Source organism: Xiphophorus maculatus, chromosome 8 (genome assembly GCF_002775205.1).
Source record: "Xiphophorus maculatus strain JP 163 A chromosome 8, X_maculatus-5.0-male, whole genome shotgun sequence".
NCBI classification, from domain to species: Eukaryota; Metazoa; Chordata; class Actinopteri; order Cyprinodontiformes; family Poeciliidae; genus Xiphophorus; species Xiphophorus maculatus.
The window spans coordinates 21602889-21614386 of record NC_036450.1 but is presented as its reverse complement, the minus strand read 5'-3'; the positions used below and the strand labels follow the sequence as shown (position 1 = coordinate 21614386).

At 38.3% G+C, this 11498-nt stretch overlaps 1 protein-coding gene across 11 annotated transcripts in view; it reads left to right on the top strand.

The window, feature by feature from the left end:
- Positions 1-456: 456 nt before the first annotated feature.
- The window catches only part of fcho2 (FCH domain only 2), a 59062-nt gene continuing 48020 nt past the window's right edge, over positions 457-11498 (top strand). For all 11 annotated transcript variants that reach the window (XM_023338617.1, XM_023338608.1, XM_023338616.1 and 8 more), the window contains exon 1: positions 457-643. In XM_023338617.1, the coding sequence (XP_023194385.1) occupies positions 611-643 (33 nt within the window). In that variant the 5' untranslated portion in view covers positions 457-610. The remainder of the gene's footprint in view (positions 644-11498) is intronic.

Genomic DNA, 11498 nt, shown 5'->3' with positions numbered 1-11498 from the left:
TGTCTTCTTTCGCAAATTGCAGAATGAAGTGGACGTTACAAAAAACACAACATTTTTGCCGTAAAAATTAATCAAATGTATTATCAACTTTTAAATACATGTACATATACATAAATACTTTTAAAAAATTGTCTTCGGTTAAAACTATATATGAATATATATATATATATATATATATATATATATATATATATATATATATATATATATATATATATATATATATATATATATATATATAATAAACCAACAATGGCTATTTATCTAGCTATAAGAGGCGGAAATAAGACATTAGAATTCCTTTTAAAAATGTCTTTGTGTGATTGAGGAATTTACGGAGAGCACCTGAAGGCAGCATCTCAGTGTCCTCATCAGCCGATGGTAGCGCTGTTTCGTCCCGACTCTGGAGAAGGAACCGCGGGGCAAAGCAGCAGCGCAGCACCGCCTGGCGGAGGTGGAGTCTAAAGGTGGGAAGGGAGAAGAAAGGGGAGAGGAGGAAAACGGTAAAAGGCACATAGAACAGAAACGGGGGGAGATCGGTGGATGATTTACGCTTTCAAATTCGCATTACAGCCACTTGAAGAGTCGCGGCGAAGAGGAACAGAACAAAATGATAACGCCTTACTTCCTAGAAAATTTCTGGGTAGGTGTTGTTTATTTTTTAATGCTGTTAACACCGGTGGTACACCTCATTATTCCCTTTCTGTCTATTCTGACCTTATTATTCTGGTCGTAGTCGGAGTCTTGCGGTTACTAGGTTCTGTCCGGTGCCGACAGACTAGCCGGTCCTGAATTGCACAACCAGCATTAATGTTCTTCGGTAATTATTCTGTTTTTACCCCGGGTTTGGGCCTCTGTGAACCTATCTAACTTGAGAGGATGAAGTACCCGCCCCTCTTTCCGGTAATTGGCTGCGTCTGGATTTCTTGGAATGTTTACGGTCAGTTCCAAGAATGCTATTGGACACGCTGGCTGCCAGTCACAGGCGCCCTGTCGTACGCGTCACTTTCTACCGTGAAGAAGTTTCTGTAAGAGGCCAGATGTTTAGCTTAGTTAGAATACCCCGAAAAAAAAAACAATTATTCTAAATATATAAGTATATTTAAAAAGTAACCAAACATGTGTTGTAGATTTAAAAAAAATAAACTGGTGTTGTTGCGCCTCTGTTTGTATTGAAACGTGTATGTGCTGTCAAAGGTCATCCTAATGCTCATTAGAAATTCACATAGCTAGGTCAGAGCGGCTCGTGTTGATGATTCTTCCATAACTTGCTTCAAATATTTACTTATTCACTGCGCCATGTTTGTGCTGTTTGACGTCTTTGAATTCCTGAATTTGCTTAGTTTTTCGCCTTTAAGTGTTATACGCCGTAGCAAGTGCAAATAACTACAATTTATTTTGTTTAACTTGTCAGTTGCGCTGTTTGTAAAAACAAAGGATTATATATTTTCCCCAAATTAAAGGCTGTAGCGCAAGAAAAAAAATAAAAAACATTGCTTGGCTTTAAAGACATTTTAAATTGATGTCATGAAAGAACCCTTCATTGATCTAACTCCTTTTTAGTAATTACACATAATCAGTTCATTTTTGCTATGTAGGTACATGGAAACATTGTTTTACAAACTATTTAGTCGATTTAAGATGTATCCTCCAATTCAGTCCTCATTTAAATCACGCATCATTTTGCTTTACCAAAACAATTGCTGCTATGTCACTGACAGGGGTGAAAAATAGACATTAAGTAATATTCTGGGTAGGGTTTATAAATTATATTACGTTATCACCCTATATTCTGAACACAGCCCCCTTCAATGGCAAATAAAAAGCAGTTTTCAAAGGCAACACACGGCTAGAAGTGTAATCACAAATGAGGCAATTGGATCAAAAGCACACCGCAGCCCATCGACTCAGAATAAAGCGAGTATAAGGGCCGTGTTAAATAGCTGCTGAATCTCTCTATTAGGTCTCAGTTGTGTTTTCAGACTCTCTGGATGATTGATTCTAGATAACAGACAGTGTTTCCCCAAACATGGATTTTACACCAGGAACAGTTGGGATGGGCCAACTCAGTTTGACAACCTTGAGTGAAAAGCTAACTGTGTTCCTACAGCTACAAGGATAACATATGATAATTTCAGTTATATTATCTGTAACAATTGTTCCTTTAGACTTGAGCAAAACTGATATCTGAAAACCTGCTAATAGAGTGGAAGTTTTTTAAGTCGTTGTTCTGTTCTTTTTGATGTCAAATTGGGAATTTAACCTCCTGATATTAGCTGGTAATTAGTCAGGTTATCTGCTCCGGTAGGCAGCCAACCTGCTGTCAGCATGCAGTTCGTAACTTGCCGACTGATATTTGGTTTTTGTGACCGGAAATATTTCCAAACAACCAAATTTATCTTTCAGTGAAGAGCTTAGCTTCTGCCTGGTTTGTTTTATATTTTTATTGTATTGCTTCTTGTTTATTAGCCTGTAGCGTAGCTCATGCTAATCCACAGTAATGTGTTGCGTCTTGGCTGGAAGCTGGTAAAATAAAGCCTTAACTTATTAGAGTCCCCTAATTGTATTTACCTGTGTGGTAACGGCTACAGAGAAGCCATCTCTTCTATGCGACATGCCTTAAAAATGAAGCTATAACGATGGTGCAATCCTTCACGATTATATTTATTTATTTAGTCGTTTTTGCTCAAGCAGACTCCATAATTGCCCAAACGAGAAAAGAGGAGAGCAGAGACACTCCTGATTCATCAATCTGCCCTTTGTGCCCTGCAGTGGGACACAAGAGAATGCAGTGATGGCCACGATCAGCTGTGTGTTTAGCATGCAGGGCACACATACTTGGCATTAGGGGATGCATCCATTTCCCTTTTGACTTGACTACCAGTCTTCTCTCTGAGCAGGCACATAGATCTGAAACGCTCTCTGTCTGAAACTTTTTAAAGCAGGTGAAAACATGGAGATGTTGTCCCCCCCTGCCTCCGTCTTCTGCTCCTTAACTTTAATGGGATTTTTTTCCTAATTTGCAATCTTGCCATTCATCTCTGAAGTCAAATAAAATCTCCTTATCAGCTTAAGAAAACAAGTTCTTTGAGGAATTAGGAACTAGAAGAGTTCCTAATACAGTGTTTTTTCTTTCGTCAAAATTGCGGCACTCGACTGGCCGCTGGCTGCAGAATTTCCGCTCGCTGGATTCACTCACAGGCTCAATCTCATTTCCCCTTTTTTTTTTTTTTTGTCAGCGTTTAACACAGCTTCAGTTTGTGTGACATGCGTAGCCACCGAAAGGTCTCCCTCCGTATGCGAACCGGTGTGGCAGCTATGTAGTTTCTTTAAGTGAAACAATGCGCTCATGTCTGGTTTGCCTGCAGCCTGTCATGGGAAAATAAGATGGAAGTGTGATAAGCAAACAGAGCTGATTCAGCCAACAGGATGGCCTTTTCTTCCCTGGAGCCTGCATGTGTGGTCGCTCGGGTTCAAACAGAATTCACTTTGCCTTGAAGTTACATCCACTTTTATATACACTTTTTATATACAGTACACGCATTAGCTTCAGGACTGAGTTCAGTTTATTGTTTGTTTTGAACGATAGCATAATAAAGTTGTAAACATTTTTGATTTTCTTTTGTTTCCTTTGGCTCTCAGTTCAGTTGAAGGAGTCACCAAAAACCTGTTTTGTAATAAATCAGGTTTTATTACAAGACGTGTTCTCAGTCACACTGTCTTGTTTTCCACTCTTAACTCTAAGACTTAACTCTCAACCTGACTCTGATGGGAAGAGTCCATCATATTCTCATTTACTGCTTGATTATTGTTGGAATACAAGATTTAAAAAAAAAAAAAAATCTTAACATATTGTGACTCCTGATCTTGTATGAGAATCTCATACCATAACCTTTAGTGAAGATATCACAAGTACACACTATTGCCTTATTAAATAGGACGTCACAATATTAGGAAATCATTGTGACAATGATGTAATAAATAAGCTAATAAGTAAACTGTGTCGTTGTCTTTCTACTTCTGTTTTCTAGAACACATAGACACCATATAGTAGTAGTACATCCTGGAAAAAAAAGTTTAGTTTTTTTTATCTCAAAAACAAGTATTTATTGACTCATATTCATATTTTTTTAGAAATTATTTTATTTATTTCAGTCGTTTTTAACCTTTCCATACACTAGTAAAAAAAAAACAACAACTAAAAAAACAAAAACCTACAATCCTGAAATAAAAAACTCGACAAAATTGAAATTGCCAAAACTAAGTTGTCATTTCTTTATGACTTCAGCATATACTACAGCTAATGTCACCAAATACTGTATATCACAGGCACAAGGGACTTGAGTGCATGGCCCTTTAATAATTAGCTAACATGTACTACAGTCCTAGCAGTTCGTCGCAATACGCATATTGTGTACACAGGAATTGCAATAACAATAGATTATGCAGCCCTAGTATTGTCACAATATTATATTATTGTTACAATAATGTAACTACTTGTTTAACTAGTAGTAGCACCACAACAATCATCAAATCCTGCTGAAACGAGAACACTCAGATCAGAGTTCTGACACCTGAGGCAGCAATAAAGGAAACCTCTGTTGCATGGTTCTATTCTGAGTTGAAGTCCTGCAGAGTCTGTAATAGGAAGCAATACGGAGAGTTTGCCTAAAATTGCGCTATCTTCTCCAACGTATTCCAGTGTCAAGGCAAGGATTGAATTGAGTTGCCTTTATCTACCTGAAGAACATCTGGGCGCCCAGAAAGCTGACCCTGACCACGAAGATCTGACTGTTCAACTCCAGTGGGAAGTCATACTGCTGTACGGGGCTGAAACCTGGAGGACAACAAACCCTCATATGGAAAAATGCAGTCATTCCTCAACAACTGTCAGGATTTTCCCCATTCGCTGGCTAGTCACAATCGGTAACCTCAACCTATGGGAAAGAACTTGCCGACTCCCATTAGAAGCAGAGATCAGTAAGAAAAGATGTCGCCAGGTAGGGCACTCTCTTCGAAAACTTCCTACCGACATCAGGCAGGACCTCAGGTGGAACCCCAAAGGCAAGCGAAAGAGAGAGGCCATCCAAGAAAACGCGTGACGATGAGACCACAAGAAAGAAGATGATCTACATCTGGAGGCAACGAGAAAGAAGGGCCCAGGACAGAAATCTCTGGAGAGCTACCTTTGGCGGGCCATACCCTAGCGGGAGGGAAGGGCAAAATCAAAGAATGAAAACTCTCCAAAGTCATAATGCCACACTAACAAATGAATTAGTTTTACCACATCTGTAGTCTGTTATTGCCCCTCGATATTCCAGCATGGTTCTGGTATGTGGCTATGCCGGAAAAAAAAATCTGATGTCGTAGTTAGCCGCAGTTGTCAGTCAGCATAACTTTTAACTTTGTTTCCTGTTGTGTGGCGCATATACAGCAGCAACAAGAGAAGGAACAATCGCATCTGGCTTTCACTAGCGCTCATGTAATGGCTTCAGTCGATTTTTCGCAATCAAGAGGAATGTGGACGAGCAACTAAAGTAAAGGTGGTAGATGGTTTCTGATGTGCATAAGAAGTAGAAACCCATGAATTTACATTCAGAATATGTAACTGCAATGAAGAGAAAGTTAAACTAATTATGTTAGCCATTTTCACAACTAAAGGAAAGTGATGTGTGCATTGCTATTAAAACTTACAGTAAATTTCAGTGATGCAAGCAGCAACTGCATATTTTAAAGCCTCATTTGATAAATATTTTTTCTACTTTCAGAGGGAGTTCTGGCACCTTCCACTCGAACTGCCAGATTAGCTGCTAGGTGTGCATTCCGAGAAAGCAATGCAAAGAATTAGCTAATAGCATTTTCTTTTTCGCACGTTAACAAGCAGTTTTGGCAACAAAGGCTGATTATTTCCAGGAAATAAGGAACACAAATACAAAGGAAAAACCTCTACTTTTAGAGTTGTGTGTTTGACTTTATTGTGATGGGTCTGAATTCCTTGTCTTTGCAGACATACTTATTTTCCGCCGCTTTCACCCAGGGCAAGGAGGAAGGCATGCCATCTATGCCTCTTTTGTATTTTTCTCCTTCTGGTTTTCTTGTTTGCAGGAGGAAACCATGTGCTCAAAGCCTCCCAGAGGGCACTTACCCTCCTTATAATTCATTTTGCACCGGTGCGTGATAATTGCTACAGTAAAGTCGAATGCCAACTTTCCATCCAACCATACACAGACGAGTTCTCCTATTTCCAGCCTCCATACCGAATGTCTTGGAATGCTTATATAAATTGCAGAACGCCTTCGCAGACTCTCCGGTTTTAATTTGTCTTAGTCGTCTTCGGTTGTCGGGAGGGAGCAGGTAGCAGTGAGATAATAAGGCCTCTCTCCATGTCATGTCTTACATTACAGCCTGAGGCAATAAACACTCGATTCCCCGCTCACAGGATATTACAGCTGGTGTGGAGCCCTAACAGAAGAGAAGGGGAGTGAATGCCTGTCCTCCTTCTGCCCAGCAGATGTGAGATGATAAGTAGGCAACGCTGTGGTTTTGCCTCTTTTCCTACCAGGTGGTATTTGAGATTATATGGTGTCTGGTTTTCTTTCTTTTTTCTTTTTAAAAAAATGTTAGGTGGACTCCAGCAATGCTGTTGTGCATACACAACAGCATTGCAAAAGCAACATGTGGTTTTGTTTTGCGATGCAACATTCAGCTTGTAAAACGCTATTTGTTGATATACCTTCTTCTCTCTGTGTTCTGTGTTGTGTTCATCAGTAGTAGAGATGTACTGATCCGATATTAATATCAGTACCGATCCCAATATTGAAAATATAGTTTAAATAGGACATCGTTGACAATGTGCCAGATCTATAAGGGCAGATCTATTCCGTCTAATTCTATGCTGTGTGCTTGGAGCGACATGATGCTTTATTTATTTTACATTATTTTTAGAATTTCTAATTGCACTTTCTGAACCAGTTGGAAGAACTTTTGTTGCAGCTTTTATTATTTTTTTTTTTTTTTTACACGTTTAACCAAAGTAGTCAACCTATTATTTTTGTCAGTTTCTTTACTATTTATATTACATTGGCTGTTATACTCCTATAAATTGGACTGACTGAAAACAATTAAATTTGTGTTGTTACATTTTTAATTTAGTACATTTATGTCTTTTTTTTTTAAAACAGAAAAAAATAAATGTTTTAAGTCAATTCAAAACACCTTTTCTGTATCGGATCGGTATCGGCCGATATTAAACCTCAGATATCTGTATTGGTATCGGAAGTGAAAAAGTATTTTTGCGGTTGTTGTCTTTAATAATATGTCATATGTACATTTTGGATAGTCTATGGCTTGCATATCATATTTGTTTATGAACAATAATTACTTTTCTTGTACAATTCTTTATTGTCTGAGACGATCAGAGAGTAGAACTATGGAATATTTTAAATCATAATCACCATATGCAAAATTACAATGAAAAGTTTGTTTGAATGCATCGTTTGGTAGGTTGTTATATTTCAAGTACGTTACATTCATAGCCGTATGGACTTTCATTTCCATTGATACACATACAACGGATTATTCTCGGTGCTAAGGTTGGAAAATGGCGAGCATCATCATGACAAAATAAAAACAGAGAAAAATGTGGTTTAATCGCAAAAAGTGTCGTCATAATTTCAGTATTTCACAAAATGATCACAATTTCTCGGTAGCCCAGTATCATTCAACTTTTATCAGCATAATCTGGTTCAAATTGGAATCAGAACCACGATGAATAGAAATAGAATGTCATGTCAGAAATAATTCAGAATTAAAGTAAATTACACATGATTAAAGCAGTGTTATGATTATCTTCATAAATGCATAACTTACATTAAATAGCAGCGATTAAGCATGTAGGCACAACATGGTTGGGTTGCTGGTATGGAAGAATGTTGGCGCAAAATGTCAAAGGCTGGGAACTTGGTAGGAATATGAACAAGTTGAAGGAACAAGTTCTTTTATGGAGAACTCTGCAGGATTTGCAATTTAAAAAATAACTTTTGACTCTTCTGAAAACTAAAACCTTGGACGGAAATGAAAAACAAAAGTGAAAACATTAAATACATTCTTCAGAAATCATCCTACTATTTGGAAACATGTGCCCCGGCAAGCTCTTGCCAAAGGATCTGGTTTAAGCCTTTGAGTTTGTTTGTGTGCGTTAAAACTCTGGTTTTAAATCTAAGCCAAACTGCGTTTTTCTTTCCTTCCTCTGTCAGCAAGCCTTTCCTTCTTTCTTTTACTTGGGTGTGAAACCTGTAACTTCCAAGCCAAAACAGCTGTGCACGTCCCAGTGTGACGCAGGCTGACTAGTTGCAGAACTATTGCCTACAGTTTTTGGAAGACATAAAAACTCTGACGACACTGAGCGCCCTGCAGTCTCCCTAAGAGCAAACATATTGCAGGATCCTGGCCACAGACAGGATTAGCATAGACTGTGAGCGAGTTTCTGTCATTGGTGGTAATGGCTCGGCCTGCGTATTGCACATCTGTCTCAGCCTCAAAACAGAGCTGTTGCTCCAACAAACCCCAGCCGACATGTCGCACGGCGTATCGTATCCTTCGTTTTGGAATGTGTAAAAGGTTCATTTTTCCAAGCATCGTAAGTATTTCTCATATTCAGAACAAGTTCCAAGTTTGAGGTGGTTCATCAGTAAGGTCTACTTTCTGTGTAATGTTATGCCTGTTCATGCTTTTTCAGCTCTTGTAGGTTTGGCATAACCTGTTTCCCATTGTCAAGGTTGCAGGGTTAGGGATCATAGTCACACTCGAGATTAGCTAAAATACATGAATGCTTGGGACCAAACTATACCTGTTTGTAAATGGCTGTTTCAAAACTTCAAACACCTTATATACCTCAATATGCATTACTACGCACAATGGCAAGCATCTAAGCAAACTAACTTCTATAGACATCCTTCTTTCTATTTTGGGAGGTACAGCCAGTCAGCGTCAAGTAAAATAAATGATGCTCCTGCTCATCAAACGTCACTTAAAAGCATGTCGCGAAGCTTTGTTCTCAGGTATTTCACCTGCCCAATATATCTTTTCTTTCAAATATTTTAGATATCCTCTACAAAAAAAATCTGCGAGAACAGGCGGATTTTCCACAAATATCTTGTAGTTACAGAAAATAGGTAAGAATTGCACTGCGAAAAGGTTCACTTTCACTTTATACGAATGTTTTTTTTTTTTAAAGTGCTATTTGAAAACTACCAACATTTATTTTATTTACTTTATTTTATTTTTTTTTTTTTTACCAAAGTCATCGTATTGTAACTTGTGGTGAGGTTGCCAGAAAAAATGTCCCCTCGCTGTATAGAGCTGAGCAGTGCTGCCACTGTCAGCTGGCTGAAAGTGTGAGGTTGCGTCATTTTCTTGATGCTCACAGACGCATTCTGCTGTTTGGAAACGTTGGGAGCTAAAGTAGCGTCGCCCATATTTTTAAATGTAAAGCTACAAGCACAGTTTGTAGCTTTACTCTGTAATTACAGAGACTTCATACGTCATTTAATTGCTGTTTCTGTTGTTTTCGTATATTTATTTGGGATATTTAAAATGTCTTCCAGTTCCAGTGGAAGACATTCACTAGAATTGAAAGTTTATTGAGGTCTGAGAATGTGTTCTTGCATTATTATGCCATTACCATTCTATTACTGGAATATGGTTCCAAAACAAACATATTATTGTTTATCGCAATAACTTATGGGACAATTTATTGTTCGTCAAAATTTGTTACTGTGGCAGGCTTATTTCTGGAATCAAAATAGCAAATAATAAATGGTTTTTTATGACATTATTATAACTGTAATAATCAGTAATTTTTTTTAAGCTCAAATAGAAATGATCCTTTTTTGGTTTTAAATTAAAAATTCTATAATTAATTTTTTAAAATGTAAATATTGTGTTTTCACTAAAGGCTATCATCGAGCACAAACCTTCTACTGGCCCGTACGTAATGTAGATAGAATGCTGTCTTAATTTCGTCTTTTACATGTGCTATGTTTTGAAATAACCTGTGTATTTTTGGTTTGCCCAGGGTGAAGGTGTGACATCGTCAGGTCATGTCTTGTAATCGGTCCCAGTTTTGTAGCTCGGAGGGGAAAAAGGCAAAAACGCCCCGAGCGGTTTCCTTTGTTTGTTTTTATTTCTCTTTTGTGCACGGCGCATTGATATCAAGCTCTACAAGAACGGACTCGTTGCACAGAATGGCCTTTCTTCCTGTTTCTGTTCTGCTCTGTGTGTTTTCACTGGCTGTCGTCACTTCCCTGTTTTGTCGGTCCACTGGCCAGCTCTCCATGTTCTTCTCACTGTGCTCCCTTTGACTTTAGCCTATAAAGCATACCGCTTGTGTAAGAAACCGTGTTGCAGTCTGTCTTGCTGAGTAAGCTTAGCTGTTTGCTACGTACGTGGTTATAGTTAGACTTGCAAAATGGTTTTAATAGTTTTATTACTGCAACAGGAAGTCTGTCTCAGTGGATCTGCTTGGTGGGCTAAAACACCAGACCGTTGAGCTGAAACCCACAACTGCATGCTTTTCGTTTTAACCGCTGTTTGCTCTGTAAATATACCATAGTTCTGTTTGATATAGCACCAGGCCTTTTGACAGAAACCTCCTCTTGAACTTTCCCCTTTGCCTGTGCGGAAAAGCTGCTTTAATGTCGCAGGAAATCTGCTGACGGCGGATCCGAACAGGAATTAGGAAATATCCATGGAAGCCACGGGGGCCTGAGTGTCACTTTTGTGTTAACGCAAGAGTCAGTGAGTTCTCTTACCACTGATGTGAAAGCAAATGCAGTGAAGACAGATGTATTATTATTGCTGTGTGTTTTTCTTTCTGGGACACAGTGGAAATCCAGGCACTGATTTGGTGATGGTCGTTCTAAGTTTAACCAAAACAACCAAAATGAGGATATTTGCTTGTTGTTATTTTTTTTATGAGAAGCAACAGGGTGGCTTTTCAAGGAAGTTGTCCAATAAATATTGCCCTGTAAAAGTGCAGAGCAGTTGTTAAAGCAGAATTAGGTTTTTTTTACAGTAACTATTCTGCAAACCAGTTGAGTTTTTCCTATAAATGAATAATTAAGTCACAGTAGTATTTACTTCACAAAAACAGTTTTCACTTGAGTGGCATTTGTTTTGTTTTTTTTATCCTGACCGTACCAGACATGTTGGTCTCATCACACTGATGGAAGAGACTCACATAAATCTGATTTGATGACAGTTATTGTTCGATGGAGGGATCTTCTGCACTGATACGTTCGTAGATTTAATAACTTGCGGGCTTGAGCACTATAAATTCGTCACACATATAATGTACGGGTTCATTGTGATACATTGGAATATCATCGAAAATGTAAGTTATTTGAGGAATTGAAAAAGTGAAACCCAAATATCTCTCATTTGCATAGAAAATTATAATTTTCAACCAGTTATTTGTCTTGTTTGTGGCTTGTAGCCAG